General features: G+C 42.7%; 1 protein-coding gene across 1 annotated transcript in view; it reads right to left on the bottom strand.

Annotated features, from left to right (window-relative positions):
- Window positions 1–6,778: 6,778 nt before the first annotated feature.
- The window catches only part of ENPP2 (ectonucleotide pyrophosphatase/phosphodiesterase 2), a gene marked incomplete at its 5' end in the record, with an annotated part of 72,213 nt that continues 62,463 nt past the window's right edge, over window positions 6,779–16,528 (bottom strand). Inside the window, 4 exon segments of the mRNA XM_084280259.1 lie at window positions 6,779–7,372; window positions 12,246–12,402; window positions 13,001–13,133; window positions 15,465–15,542. Of these exon segments, the coding sequence (XP_084136385.1) occupies window positions 7,202–7,372; window positions 12,246–12,402; window positions 13,001–13,133; window positions 15,465–15,542 (539 nt within the window). The 3' untranslated portion in view covers window positions 6,779–7,201.

Raw genomic sequence — 16,528 nt, 5'->3', positions numbered from 1 at the left:
AGATTGCCAGGCAATCCCCCAACCTTGGAAAAGGGATGTGGACAGCATCCAATAAGGGCCAAGAGAAGTGAGGTGTAATAAGGTCACCCCCCCCCAAAGACCCAGAAAACCACCCTAGCTCCTTTTCTTTCTATCTTTTTTTTTTTTTTTAATTGAATGAAGCTTTACTCAATGACTACTCAAAGGATAAAGTTTAGAACTGGATTAAGGAGTACATCAGATTTGGGGTACCCGCCAGAATAATAGCTCATGATTTTGACCACAGGAGGGCTCCCAGGTTTCATGAATGCATATGGAAACCTTCTGAGAAAGGCTAGAAATAGATCATGAGGCACTGAAGATAAAAGCCATGGATCTGCACCCTTACTTCAGACAGGATGCCTGCTAGGCCAGCTGAGCATGCTACATACAATGATTTACTTCTTTAACAAGATAGAGGAGCAAACCAAACTATTTTTCTGCAAACTTCTTTTTCTCTGTAGACATAAATAATAATTCTGGAAATGTCAGCTGTTAGATCCCTGAAGCAGCAGTGTTTCTTCTGGTGTTACCAGAAAGGAGAATCTTTAAAGGGTTTTTGCTGGAATAAAGTTTGGGGATTTTTATTTTTTTTTTTAACATGGGAAAGAACTATCAACATGTAACCAGGCTGCAGCCCTCACAGAGTAGATACAGTCTGCCAGAAGATAATACATCCTCTGTGACCTGTTTCCTTGTCTTTTTCTCTAGACTCCACACATGTGGCCAGTGAGTAGACCATGAGGTCATCCTTGGGCATGGTGAGGCAACAGCAGTAGAAGGCAGATGGGTATCTGATTACATGAGGTGAGTAAGGACAATTGTCTATGTGGTTGCACAATGGAGGAGGAAGAGGAGGGGGAAGTTGCTGCTGACCCTGAATTTTCCAGAACACCATGTTCATGCAATGCAAAACACAGCCTGGCAGCCAGATAGAAACACTGGAAAAAACTAAAGGGACAGATGGCAGTGTGTAGCAGGTGAAACTACAACCATCATCAACAACCTAGGGACTTTGTTAGATGAAAAAGGGGAATGAGCAGAGAATTTGTTTGATGCATCAGATCTTTGATGCCCTACCCTTCATGACATTAAATGCCTCCATACAAAGCCACACACATAAGTGAAGGTCACCACCTTAAACTCTCTGAAGAGGATTTTAAGCTGCAAAAGCTAGTCCTGAGGATTTGACTGGACCAGAGAAGAAGCAGGATCTTCCTGTCTTCTCTTCTGCAGTAGGGAGTGTGTAAGGTCTGAGAGAGCCAAGAGCTGGGAGAGTGGGTGGCAGTGTAAAGATATGTGTGTGCAAAGAAATTGTACTGGCTGGGCTCACACAGGAACTATTTGGAGATGATGAGCTGGAAGAAAACTAGGAGGCCAGTAAAAAATAACAGCAGTGATAGAGAGATAAGAAGGGAAGTTTCTCACTTTGGAAGACAGAGGAGGCAGTTGAAGGTCTTGGACAGTTGAAGGTCCAGGAGATGCTGCCAGAAGGGAACTGGGGCTGGAGATTTATTTGACAGGTTTATGAACAAACTGTTTCCCCTGCATACAGCCTCCTCCAATAGATCAGTCCTTCACATTCTGCTTTCTGCACACAGCCAGGAAGCAGAAGACTTCTCAGGAAAATACTCCCTGAAAAGGATTTAATCCTTTTCCGCTGATGGTTTATAATGACAAATAATCCCACCTCTTTTCTAGTAACTTCCAGTTTTAGGGTCACTCAGTTACAGCTGTGCTAATCCACAGTTACTCACTTTGCCTGATGATGTCTCCATGGTGAAACCTGCAGATGAAACCAGGGTCACCTCCACCTGCCTTTCCCTAAGGTATTTAGAACACAGCGGGTGAGGTAAAATAACAACGTGCATAGCAGCAGATGCTCTAGCAAGGCAGGGATTTCTCTTTGAGAGGGCAAGTCTCAATAGGTTACATCCCAAACATTTGGCTCGAAAGGCAAAGAAACCCATGGGGTTTTTTTTTTAACTACAATTGACTGCAACAATGCTGCTTTTTATGTCAACATACATTTTAGTAAATGTTAGCTTGTACTCTGTAGTGATGGGCTGCTTGCAGTAACCTTGGGAATGCTGCTCTTATCTTATATTTACACAACAAGTGCAAAGAAATGAGATTAGATATTTTTCCACAGTGGTTAAAATGTCTTTTTTCTTGGTTTTTGTTTTTTCTCCTGTCTTGAATATGGGCTGAACTTTAAACATTTCAAACACGTATGACCCCACTTGGAAGATGTACAGCTAACACAGTGTAGTCATTTGCTGCCAGGTCTATCCGGATCAGAGTACACCGGGTATTGCCGTGACTATACTGGGTACCTCAGGTCAAGTGCAACGGTTGTCTGGGACAATTCCCCCACAGCAAGGGAAAAGGAAACGGGAGTCGCAAAACCAAGCTGGAATAAGACTACTGACAGGATGGACAAACATGTAGTATGCCACCCCTCCAGAGACATGGGAGGATTCTGGTAAGGAACCAGGCCTATCACATGCATTTTGATGGATGGGATTGATAGAAAACTAATTCAGCACGATTTATTGTTGAAACTGGGGGGAGTTTTGCTTCTATAGCCACACGATTCTGAGGCTTCTGCTTTACAAAACCTACCCTGTGCCCTCCCCACCAGTGGCCAGCACTACCAGAAGTGTTTTAAAATAGCATGCATCAACCCCCATGCAGGAGAGCTGTGAGCAGCTTTACTGGGCTCTAAAACGTATTCTTCAACCTCTCTGTGCCACAGTCCCACCCATGGCTGTCAGAACAGCCACCTCCCGGGGAGGCTGGGAAGTTTGATCTGTCCTCTGTGCCAAACCAGCAAATAGACCTCGCTGCTGTGGGTGCAGAACGCGTTTGCAGAGCACCACATGGTGCGGAGGTGGCAGGCCTGCAGCCCCCTGCTCTGCCCTGGGAAAGCCTGGCATGCGCTGTCCCTCTCCCAGGGCAGAACAAGTGCATTTCCCCTCCTGGGGCAAGGGAGCTTGCAGTTTTTAAAAACAACCCAAAGGTGTGGGGAGTAGATTTTCTTGTGCTGCTTAGTGCCACGACCAGTATCTCCTCTGTCTCCTGCCAAGAGCAGCTGAGGTAAGCTGGACGCCTCTAGAAAGTGAATTTAAAGTTAATTAAAGATGTTTGGGGTGGACGTGAGCCTGAAGGGAAGGACTGCTGGAATCATTCATTTCTCTCAGGTCATGTCCTGCACTCTGTCCTCACGGTATAGGACCTGGCACTTCCAGAGTTCACGTGCTGCTCCTGCAACCAGCAACACCTTCAGCAGGGAACTCCTTCAACTTTCCTGAGAAGTGTTCTGCTTCCTGGCTGTGTGCAGAAAGTAGGGAGCTAATTCATGTGTTGTACGTGAAGGACTGATCTATCAGAAGAAGCCGGATGCAGGGGGAATGGGGACTTCATAAACCTGTCAAATAAATCTTCCCCAGCCCCGGTTCCCTTCTGGCAGCATCTCATGGACCTTCAAATTGTTCAGCCTCCTCGGTCTTCTGAAGTGAGAAACTTCCTCTCTTATCTCTTTACCACTGCTTGCTTTTGTTTTCTGGCCTCTCTGACAAGAATTGTGTGTTTTCATTTGTTAAAGCCTTCACACCATCAGTTTAGTGGCATGTAAACCACCAAGAAGCTGGGGACTATGGCAGGACTGCTTGGAGCAGCCTCCAGGGACATGGCAAGATTGGCCTAATTAAACACAAGTATTTAAAGTTACTAACACAATGCTCTTGTGAATACTGGATAATCTTCATAAGATGGCACAGACCAGAGAATTACTATTTTTTTTCATTTTCTCTTTCATCTGGAACCGAAAACACTTTATAACACTGTACAAAGGGATCTACCGTTACCAAAGCACTGCCGGTGTCTGAGCAAGGACTGCTGAACGCTGCCCATGACACCACGAAGGGCCTAATGGCTGGAAATGAAGCACAAGGAAGTATCAGCAAGCAGAAAGTGTCGATCTAATCAAGCTGTTAGCTGACCAGCACAGCATATAACCACCAGTAACCAGGTATATGTCACTACTAACAGTGACATTTGCTGTAATTTTGCCATCATAACCATGAGGTTGGTTAGGTTAGTTGACCTGCTTTCAGCGGATTTCTATTACGGATTTTGTTCTGGTATGTGACTGTGAAAAAAGGGGTTAAAAAAAGTACCAGTTTCCTGCAGCAGGGATATTCCAGTTGCATAAACTACCTCTGGAGGATTTTTCCCAGAGCAAGAGGACTTTGTTAGGTGTGCAGGGCACGTACAGGCTTTTGTTGCCTTGACAATTGCTCAACTGAACTGCCTCTAACTCATTAAACATGCCTCAAATTTACATCTCCAATTGCAAACAGTAATTACCCAAACCCTCAAAAGTGGTGTTTGCTTGACAGAAAAAGCCAGTGCTTGTTCTCCTCAATGGACCTCTTGCAGAAGCCAGATAAACATCACGAAAAGGAAACATGCAACACAAGCAAATGGTATTTCATATTTTCAAAACGGTCTAACAGGAATGGAAAGCAGAGGGGTTCCTTCCTACATGCTTCCCTAAGCTAACATTCACCCTGATGAATACTAAAGGGAAATTACAATTTCCCTTAAAAATGTCTGTTGTTCCTGCAGAGCTCTGCGCTGCTTAAAGGGATTTACAAGGCTTTAGCTTTGCACTGGAGTTTTTGTCTTGATAAGGCATCTTTCAACAGAAAAAAACCCCTATGTAATTCACAGAATTCACCATGAGCTTTCCCCAGCACAGCTACTTCTGCCTGCACAGTAAAAGAAAACTGCAATATCATACAAGAGCACGTGGCCGAGGGCTGAAGAGAGGGAAGTAGAAGTAAATTACCAGTATTTGTTCTCACATTAAGCAACAGAATAAAAAAAAAAAAAAATCACATATCCCCCAACACACCAATCACCATGCTTTAGTGAAACTGAGATCACAGAATTACAAGGTTGGAAAAGACCTTTAAGGTCATCCAGTCCAACTGTACCCATCCTATGTTAAAACACATCCCTAAGTACCTGATCTACCCATTTTTTTAAACACATGATAGTTAAACCATCCCTCCCAAAAATCATCACTAACTGTATTTCAAAAGCAATATTCTATGAACACAAGAAGAATATCTTTCAGAGCTTAAACCTTCATTTGGAATAAATGTCTTGTTTTGGGAACAAATACAAGAATTATACTATTTGCTGGATTTAGTTAAAGAAACAGAAAAAGCAACAGATGAAGGTCAAAGCAAAACAGTAGTGGTGGTCTTTAATTTGTGAACCACCACATTGTATCGTCACTAAAGCTGATGTTAGAGGAATTAAGTTTTAAGTGAAACTGTTTTAAATCCAGAGAAAATACCCTCTGTAGCACATGTAAGAACGTAAAGTTTATCATGGCAGGAAGCCCTGTCAGAAGTTTACAGAAAAATATTTCTCTGCTACCAGACAACCACAAGAGACAATTTTTAAGTTGCAAGAATAGGATGTTTCCCAGAGCTTTGTGCAGTTATTACAATTTCCATCCTAACACTTGGAGTGGAGGGGGTGTTTAAAGCATCTGAGCATTATGCTCTTCTAATTTAAAAAGAATATGGCACCTAGAATAATAAAATTTTGTGTACTGGTCTCAAGAACTTCATTATCAGTGTTACTGTGATTAATTCCAGTTTACAACTTTGGGAACTTGCCAAAATTGTGCCAGATTAATTTCACTTAGGAGACCTGGCTACTTGTCTTTGTAGATGGCTGAGAAGGTTTCCAGCCCTTCCGGCATTTGCAATGCTCAGAGAGAAAACAGACACAAACCACTTTGGTATTGAGGGGGATATCTGCAAATGATGGCTTTGTAATAGTGCCACTGGTGGGTTCAGTCTTAAGAGGCATTCTAAACAATAAGATATCTTTTACATATGCCTTCTATAAAAGCTGTTCAATGCCAATCAGGCCATTATCTAGAAAGCAGGATGCAAAGGTGTCTCTTCCATCAGCTTTGGACTGTGCCATCAGTGTCACTCCTAGGAGCTTGTCAGGACTATGAGACTGTGATTGCACAGAAGTAACCACTTGGCCAGGTAGGTGATGACTGTAAATGACATGCACCGCACGGTTTTCACAGTACTAGGAGTTGTATAGTAGTTGGGTCAAGGGTCTTCCTCTGAGAATGAGGGCTGGCATTAAGCCTGAAACTCAGCCTCAGATTAGGAGAAAACTGCAAGTTCTGGCTATTAGAAGATGATGATAATCAGATTTTCACCCCTCCCCAGGTAAAAAGCCACTACTGGGTGTTTAGCCATGTCACCCCCATCAACATCTGCCTTATCTTAGCTTTTTTTTGAAGTCAAATCAAAAGACAATGGAACAGGTATCCCCAGGAACCAAGCCAGTGGTGGTGGAGAAGGGATGCGACACAGCCTGACTGGTGACAGTGGATGTTGTCACCTCGCATCCTCCCCATGGGTCAGGAACAGGGCCAGGTGGCTTCAAGCATGTGCTACCTCCCATCTCTGCTCCTATGGCAAAACCTAACCAGTAATGACCACTGTGGGTGTCTGGTTTGCGGTCTCACTGCCAAATACCAGGGCAGGGCACCTGGGCTCCTGGCAGTCCTCTTACCAGCAAACCTAAGCTCATGAGAAGTGCTCTGATTGGTGAATGAGAGAGATCTGGCAGTGCTCAGCTGCCTGCAAGTCCATCTGAATGTCCCTGTGAAAGGAAATCAAAACACATTAAAAAAACTGAACGTGTGGTTTATTATATTTAAGATGCTATTGTCTATAGGGTTTAAATATGTCTGTCACACAGTTAAGAGTAAATGACTGTAATTTTACATGTTCAGTATTTTGATACACAGTACAGGACTACAAGTGTGGTAAGGGAGCATGGGAAATTAATATTTCCTTGATGCACCTATCAAATCCTGCAGCACCGCTTAAAAGCTCGGAGTAAGGACTTAAGCTGCAGTATTACAAGCGCTACTAAATAAACCAAGAAACATACCTAGGTTAAACATTACAGAAACAAAACAAATGACACAAGGGTTTAATATTTAAGATTTGATACAGGATTAAAATACTAATATTTTTAATGTCCTGGTTTCAAATTAATAAATATAAAAACAATATAAAAAATATACACCAGTTGATAAAAGGATGCACCGAGTAAGGTTAGAAAGCTAAATTTCACTTTCAAACGTATGCAGGTATGTCTTTAGGGAGAGGATTTCTGTGTAGCTGCGACTGGTCTTTCGGAAGAAGTCCAAGCTTGTGAGCTGTTCGATGTCCCGCACACGCGCAGTGTGCATCTTAAGAAGATCTTCAACCCACTTGGATTCATCCTCCAAGCTCTGAAATGTAAAAAAACCCGGAGTTTTATAATTTGCCATGTCAAAAATCAGCTCCAAAAGCAAATGCAACTTTTCTAAACCCTGAGTTCATTTGAAGAATGTCTGTGCCCTGTTCAGGATGGCAAAGCTAAATGAGTTCCAATAGAACAGATTTGAAACTTGACATGCAAGATGACTCCTATAATTTTATTTTGGGACCAATTTTAGGGTGGGGTTGATACAGGGACCACAGTCTTCTAGGAAAAGCTGCCCCATGTCGTAGGTGTTTCAAGAGGAACAGCCATATACCAGATCCATTGATCACCCCATAATTTCTTATCTCACAGGAAGAGTTCCTGTGAGATCAATGGAGTGTTGCCAAACCTCAAAACTCAAGGCTGTTTAGCTTTGAACCCTATGCCTACACATTATTATCATCCAACCAGCACCTCATCTAACACAATATTATTTTAACCTTTCCACTTTACTGTCAGGAGACCATTATGATTCACTGCACAGCTGGGACCACTGTTCATTCTGGTACCTGTAAAATCCTGTTATTAGAACACAAGTATTGATCACTGATAGAAAAAAAGATTTTCATTAAGCATTTCCCCATAGGAAAAACATATTAAAGATCAGGAAGGTGACACTGCCAGAGTGATCAGGGTCAGATTGCCTGGGTGTGATCTCTCTTAGGGGACTGCTCTTACTGCATGTCTTGTGCCAGCTCTGGTGCTTGCTGGAGCCACGCACAAACATGCGTAACTCGCTCACACATCTGAAAATCAGCCCCTGAAAAACACTGCAGTTAGTGGCTGTTTGAGTGCGTTAACCAGCCCAGCAATGTGTACCACGAGCATTGCAGCCAGCCCTGGGGCCTGCACATGGGGAGCAGACATGGGAAAAGAAGAGAGCAATCAGGACCTTTCCTCTCTTGGCCTCTCCGGCTGGTACGTCTACACGGCTGCTGGGGAAGCAAGTTAGGCATGGAGCGTTGTACCTCCGGGCACTTGGACTCACGTGTGTGACTTGCAAATCTTGCTGATAAATAATCTGGTTTTACTCCTAAAACTAAAACCCTTTTTCAGATTGTCTCGGCAAGATCTTCTTGTCAATCAAGACTAAGCTTTGGCAATGCCAGAGCCTACCCAAGGCAGTAGACGTGCCACAGACCAGGCAGTGGGTCACCCTGCAAAGGCCAGGAGGGTTCGTGTGATCGTTTGCACAGAGAGGACATGAAGTACCAGCTAGGTCACAGCTGGCTGCTCTAAAGCAAACATCCATGACCCAGTTAGCACTTGTCTGTTTTGAAGCTTTTCGGCTCCGAACCAACTTTCCTCTTCATGTCACTAGGATCCCGAGACCCAAACTCAGGTCTGGAACATGCAAAGAAAGATGCAGATTAAGGGGGAAGAGAAGGGAGCATGCCCTGCGCACTCCCATTCACCTGAGGTGCCATCCTCTGGGAATGCTGCCTGGCAGCGTGTGGCTGCAGGAAGTCTCCTGCGCAGCTTTCAGCCTGGCGATCAGGTTGCTAGTCTGCAAGTGGGCCTCAACAAGGGTTTTCACTGCAAATAGAACCACTGTGACATTTTTGTTGTCTTCAAGGCTTCCTTCTGAGGAGGAAACCTGCATTTTACAGAGCTCAGAGAGAAGTGCCATTGCTAAAAAGCTCACTGTTTTGGATACAAGGAGGATTCCTAAGAGTTTGCAAAAGATCAATAAATCATAGGACTGTGAGTTGTCCAGAAAGGCAGCGTTTACATGACTCCAGGAAATCAATAAACTGATCTTGTTTTAAATTTTTCATTCCACAACTGGTCCATGAAACCTCAAGTCCAGCAGGAAGGACTTTGAACACAACAATCAGCTATCATGGCATTGAGTTGCTGTGGAGCAACAAATTAAGCATATACATTTAAAATTATAGCTTTGTCTCTGCTGATTAGTCTCACCTCTATAGTACAGTGAGTCTTAGAAGAAAAAATAACAATTGATAACATGCAGGTAAATAGAAATAGGCAATCAATTAGGACACTAAGCTAAAATCCATGGGAAGACATACCAGATAGTCTGCACAAAAGAATCTTTGTGGATATCAAACTATTAGCTAGAAAGCTGAACATGACCAGAGTATAGACAGGTGGGTGAGGAATTCATTCATCAAAGGAGAAATTTAAAGGTTTTGCCGAGAGGCAAAACAGTGGCCTGGAGGAAGTTTCTAGTAAGGTTTCTCCAGCTTTGGTCTTGGAAAGGATTTTGTGTAATGTTTTCATCCATGCGTTTTGTGCCAAGGTCATTAGTGTGCTAGCAAAACCAAAACAAATCTGAAAAAACCCACACAACCTAGGAGCTCCTGTCAGTGCAGAGGAAGACTGGAACAGCATGCTGGAGGATGCAGGTGGGACTGAAACACGAGCACAGGTTGCCCAGAGAGGTGGCACATGTTCCATCCCTGGGAACATTCAAGACCAGGTTGGACAGGGCTCTGAGCAACCTGACTGAGTTGAAGATGTCCCTGCCCATGCATTAGATGACATTTACCCTTCTAACCCAAACTGCTCTATGATTCCCTGGTATAGCATGAAATTGGGTTCCCAAACTGATGGCAAATTTTTCTGCTAAGCTAGGAGCTTCTCAGGTGAAACAGCAGGTAGAAGAGAAGGACCTGAGTGTACTGGCTGAGCATAATCGTGAGCCACCTTTATAACAGAACTATGGAAAAGGCAAATCCTAGATAGTACTAGAGGAGTTGTGCCCAGTGGAAAGAAAATAATTTCTGTTTTGGGATCTCAGCTGGAGTACTTTATCTCATTCATGTTCCAGGAAAAAAAAAAAAAATCAAACTGGAACAGATGCGTAGGAAGGCTACTGAAACGTTCATCTTTTCTTACAAATAGAGCACAAAAGATCCTGGGTCTTCCATGAATAGGGAGAAGTATATGCCTTGAGAATTGTCATAAATCATCACTCGGGTAAATCCCACAGAAACCCAGTGAAGGGCTATTTAAGCCATAGAAAAATGTTGACACAAGAATAAATGGGCATAACCTCACCATGAATAAACACAGTTTGGAAACGGAACAAATTCAAATGAGAAGAGTAGCGGTGTTCTCCAACGGCTGTGTGATGAGAGAGAAAGTGTGTGCAACAAGAACAGCGTGGGGGGAAAGCTAATATTTCTTTAGATCTTAAAAGAAAGCTGTGGAGAAGTTAAGGAAAATTTCTTATATTATCCCATGCATTTAATCCACGAAGTATGTGAGGCTTTACACAATCACTTCTTTGAACAAATCAGATGGAACACCATGTGCAAAAATAAGACTGACACTGTATTTGAATGGCAGAATTTTCCTGACTGTATTTTCACTCAAAAGCTACATTTAAATATTTTTGGAATGGCTTTTGCTATGTGAGAAGCATCTGCTAAGAATCTTGTAGTAGCACTGAAGATCCTCCCAGAACTGTAAATATATAAACTGTAAGTAGCATGCATGACCTACAGAGAAAAGAAGCCTGGGTTGGGATATAAGAAAGACTACAAGAGGCTAATACTCTAAATAGTTCATTAAAAAGATTTCAGTGGTTTAAGAGGACCATGATGTGCAACATCAAAATCGCCTTTGTCATGAAATTACATATGGGCAAAGATAGAAGGACAGAGGCACTAATAACTGCCAGATTAGTAACCTCCAGATCATCAACTGGACCTTGATTCAGAGGAAAGTGGTTGAGCAAAAAACCACGATGAAATATATGTAGGACTTTCCGAGGCTTCTGGTGGAAGACAACTCTGCCCAAAGCAGTTAAGAGTCTAAACAGGGGGAAGCCAGACCTGCTCAAGAGAGTGGGATGCTGCTCCAAAAGCATGGTTTTAAAGAGAGGGACCTGAAAGCAGGCGATGTTTGATGAATGAGAAAGAGACAGTGTTCCAGGTGAATTGTGTACAGAGTAGGAATGACTATTTCTGCCTGTCGCTGGAATAGGAGTCTCAACTTTTTGTGCCAGTACAAAATTCATAACATTAATGTGTTCATTCAGGAAACGGTCTCCTGGCAGCCTATAGTGAGGCGTCTGTGTGCAGGAATCCGCACAGCTGTGCAACGGGAGAACAAGTTCAGGCGGAAGGACAAGTCTAAATACAGCTGCCTGGGAGGACTGCTGTCCTTACAGAGCGCCAGCATCCATGGGGACTCAGCCGCTCTCCTGCTGCACGATCAACCACCGAGAGCGCGTGTTACTTTCTGCAGTGCTAACCAGGCTGAAGCCTTTGCACTTCACCAAGATTCCTACACTATATTGGATTTTGTATCCTAAAGGAAGATAGGAAATGAACCGTGAGAGTGCCTGGTCACCTCTGGTAATGAGAATCCAAACTTTTCCCTTGAATCGAGACATGTTCTGGAAACAGCAAGAGCAAGCACTCTACCCTCGGCAGGTTTTAGCATACAGTTTTAATACTGTGTGGGCTGGATGTAATCATGCTGTCTGATGCACTCAGACTCCACAGCAGACAGACTATAGTGTACCTGCATATGGAAACAGACCTCAGTAAAAACATCAGGCTGGCTGCCAGTACATCTACACACAGAGAGACTCCTCCCAATCTGCTTTGAGGTTAGTGACAGTGTCTGCCAAAACACAGAAGCCCACAGGTTGTTTACTGGCAGCATGCTGTATGTCAGCTCTTCCAGACAATTTTAGATGCAGTAATAGTTCCAAGTTTTCTCCGATATCATGGAGGAATGCTTTTCTCCAATGCACTGAACATGACACGTGCCTACCACCTACCTGTGCTTTCATTCAAGACATCAGTGAGCACTAGAATCTAACAGTAATGGGGTTTCACACCACATTTACCATGGGGCTACCGCAGAGCAGCAGAACTTACATTGCAGCTCTCGTCATTGTCAGGCCGGTGGGGAAGGATGTACGAGAGAACAGAAAGTGGTCCATCGCACTTGTCGGCTGGCTGAGTGAAATCTAAGCAGCTGGTTATGATGGCATAGTAGTGAGTAGGAACAGGGATGGCACTGCCTTCCACAAACCTGGGTGAAGAAAGCAAACGTTTATCCACAGAGGGTAAGCCTGTTTGGAAGAAGGTTACACAAAGAGCATGGTCTTTCCTTACCTATAAAATGTACGTGATTTTTTACATGCACATGAGGAAACATGTACATTGTTGTGTTTGGTTCCTAGATGCTGTCTGAAAACGAGCAATACAACACCCCAGTGCTGAAAGGCTTCTTCAGTTCAGGGACATAGAAAACATTACCGAGTTAACAAAAGGATTGACCATCTAACTCAATAGCACTGCTGTGGTTGGTTCTGGTATTTAGTTATCAACTCTTAAGTTCTGAAGAATATTAGAAAAAATAGTTCATTGTAACATAATTCAGCTTTGTTTCAAGGATGAATGAACACCTAATTTCAAAGTCATGGTGAACAGGTACCTGCTGAATTGCCATTTCCTTTTTTTTAACCACTGTCCTACCTAAAGGGGCACCGTCTTGATGAACAATAATTTTAGAGCTAGAAAATAGTATCTCCTCCCTAAAATCAACTAATAGGCAGATAATGAATTGTTTAAGATAAAGCCGTCATTAAGAGAAGCAACAGTAAACCAGTTTAAAGACAAACTCTTACTGTTTTATTTTGTCAGGCGTGTCATGTAAACCATCATAGTCATAGTCAAAGATTGGTCCACTTATAACATTGACTCCATTTCGTTCAGTGGCATATCTCTTCACCAAAACCCTTTGGAAATAGTTCCATACCTCTGCGGGGAAATAAATAAATAAATAAATAAATTAACAGACCACACCAAAATTTGCGCAAGTCAAAATACATCAAGATTATAAACAATCTCTCCCACCACCAAATAAAAATCCAGTGGACATCATTCACAGGATGGTAGAGGAAATCAAAGACTAAGCCTTACAGATTTACTGCAGCTTCATTCAGTTTGGTCAATAAAGCCTATTCAGGGTCTTTTGTTCTCTGTTGATTTTTTTCCCACACCAGTGATAAAGGAAATACACGGTACCACTCCCAGGCTGGCATTGCCATTGACATTGCACAGAGAGCTTGCTGTTCCTTCACCAAGCAGTAGAAACAGCTATTCACACGCTTTTGATGTCCCTGTGAACACTTCCTTTGTCTTTCTTATCTAGTTACAGGGAATAGTGCTGAGGGTTTTTTTAATTCTAGGAAGGAAACAGCTCCCTGATTAAAAGCAAACCCCAAATATTTTAGAAGAAGGGGAAGTACAAAGGTCATATTCTTCCAGTCAAATTCTCCTTGGATACAAAGTGTCTTTTTAATTAGCTGCCATCAGGGATGACCAAATTATGGTACGGCATCTCATTACAGCAACTTTTGGGAAGAGCATGACACACTTTCTCTCACCATACCCTCCTCAACCTTAACTAGTTAAGGTGCTTGCAGAGACTGGAAACACACTGGAATCCCCAGTTATGTCATTCTGTTTTCCTTTTTTATTTTAACACTAACAAGTGTATGCAAACCAAACATCTCAGACTTGTAAACATTTAACTTTTGTCTTGTCACCTCAGACCCTTACGTCCGTGGTTGCCAGCACTGACAGCAGCGCCCGCCTCAGCGGGTTCCCCAGTATGCCTTGTCCTAAGATTGCCCAGCACCACAAGGCCAAAAGAAAAGACTCATTGCCCTCTCCCTGAGTTTTTCAACTGAATCAGTTCCCCACTTGGGTTGCCAGTGCAAGGGGGAAGCAGCCCAGTGCCATCACCTTGTAGTTCCAGCAAAGCGGGAGCTGCTTAAGCCAGACTCACTGCAGAGAAGATGGATACAGAATTACTGCCTGTGGGTGAGTGGGATGGGACAGTGAATTTAAAACAGAGCAGAGGAGCAGGCATGTGCAGCCACCACCACCACCAAAGCCAGCATAGCATAAAGCTGCCACCTCGTTTTTTCCCAGTTGTGGGAAAAGCTCCATATAATCAGGTCTCTACACTGCAACCTGCACACGTGTTGTGGTTCGTAACTCCCCAGGAAGCATATTAACTCCAGCATTTGTTCTCACATACTTCTGATGGAGGGGAACGCTGCTGGACAAGATGAGCTGATGGTAGTGGGATGTTCTCCTGTGATTAGCATCTCAGCTAATTTGCCTAGACTAACATTATTATAAAGAGCATTTTTATGAAGTGATTTGAGAGTGGGAAATCCCCAATAATTTTGCACTCTGTAATCAGTTAAGTGCCTTTGCTCAAATTTCCATCAAACATCACCACTTGTTCCTACCCAGAGGTTTTTCAGTTAAAAAAACTCCTTTCTGGTTAAAAAGAAAAAACCTCCCATAGGCTTTGATGTTTGTCCAAACCTCTCTGGCTTAAAATCTGAATTGGAAATCTCACAAGAACAGGCTCTTGAGATTCTTCCAAGGCTTCTCAATTCCTGCCAAGCCAAAAATGCCACCAGAATAGTCTTATGGTTTTCCTACCTCTTGGCAAAACTAGAGAGAAAAAGGGTGTGCAGACAAAGAAATGTTAATATTATATCCCTGCAGTTTTAGGGTTTAAAAGTTTTAGCCAGGTTTAAGTTCTTCCTCATTTTCCATATATTGGTTTCCTCTTCCTTTTTCTGTATAGGTTATAAGTATGTTTGGTCTTCTTCTCAAGGTATGAATAGAAAATAGAAGATAATCATCAGTTGTCCCTGACCTACAAGAACATGCTAAGTGCACACTCCCAGACTTGCTTTGAGAGGTAAAACCATGTTGTCCAAGTACATTCTGCACTAGCTTGGGCTACAGACAAGAAAATCTGATTGGTCTTGAAAAACAGAATTATTATGGCATAAAGCAAAACACATTAAAAAAAACCCCAACTACAGTACATCCGTGCCCTTACCATAGCCCAGCACCAAGGAAATGAAACCTTTCTTAAAGCTTACACCTTTCTTGTGGCATTTTGCCTGCCCATACCTAGAACTATACAGGTGCCCACATGTATTATCTGCTGGCCTCAGATAACTAGCCATCAATTCATTCCATAGTCCAACACACATATCAGTAAAAAACCCAAAAAATGTCAGGAAAGAGAGGTGAAGCCATGGAAAGTGCACTTACTTTTGAAGGCAGGATACATCGGAATGATGTTTGTTATCAGAAAAGCATCGTATTTTGCTTCTGCAGAGGAACTTAATTCTGAAAACGAATCATAAACACATTAAGAAGGTGAACTATGAGAAATTCAAGGAACATGAAAGTATTTTGGAACATGGCTTCAGAGATCAACCAAAGGGAATACTGTCATCCAAACAGCAATCTGAATGCTATATTCAGAAGTGCACATTATAGGCATGAAATTTTTCTTTAACATGACAGCTGGGCATGGAAAGTAAGGATTTTATCTTTGCTTTAACTGTCAACCATTTCAAAATATTTTTATAGCTCATATAATTTTGCAGTCTCAAAAGTCAGAGAGCTGCTCTGCAGGCTTTTACAAGAGAGGCACACACAATTTCTGAGGAGCGTGGAATTATCTTCTAGTTCTGAGTGCAGCTCTGCACCAGTAATTCCATCTCAGAAATCCACCACAAAATATTTCAGCCACTGCGTGAGGAAGGCAGTGCAATGAAGCTCACAGCTGTGAAACAGTTGTGTCCCTTGAACATTTACTAATCCCAGAAGATCATTGCTCCAAGAATAATCCAACATAAATGCAATAGGAGAATCCAGGACACTCACTTACACAGGTTTTCTACTAGCACTTTTTCTGTGGGATGGTAGAAATATTTACAGAATTCAAGAGTCTAGTGTAGATTTATAAATTAAATATACATTTATCTATCTGCTGTTTGAATTCAAAATTAAAAGCTCTGACTAGATTCCCTGTTATATAAGCTGGCATCTATCCATTGACTTTAAAGGGACAGCTTTTGAAGATTGTCTTCCAGCTTGTACTCCTACTCTATGCAGTCCTTCAGTCACCTTTGTTTGTATTAACTAAATTGGGTCACTTCACTTTTGGCGCATGAAGGTGGGCAGCGGTTTGGAGCATCACTTCAGGAGCTGAGGGACCACAGCCATAATGGCAACTGGTGTCATTAGGCCCTTGGTCTGCAGCAAGAATAAAGTATCCACCCCGTCTAGCCCCGTATGTGACGCTGGTGCAGAAGCAGCTCCTCTGA

Source organism: Gallinula chloropus, assembly GCF_964237585.1.
Source record: "Gallinula chloropus genome assembly, chromosome: 2".
In the NCBI taxonomy this organism is placed as follows: Eukaryota; Metazoa; Chordata; class Aves; order Gruiformes; family Rallidae; genus Gallinula; species Gallinula chloropus.
This window is presented reverse-complemented; position numbering and strand designations above follow the sequence as displayed.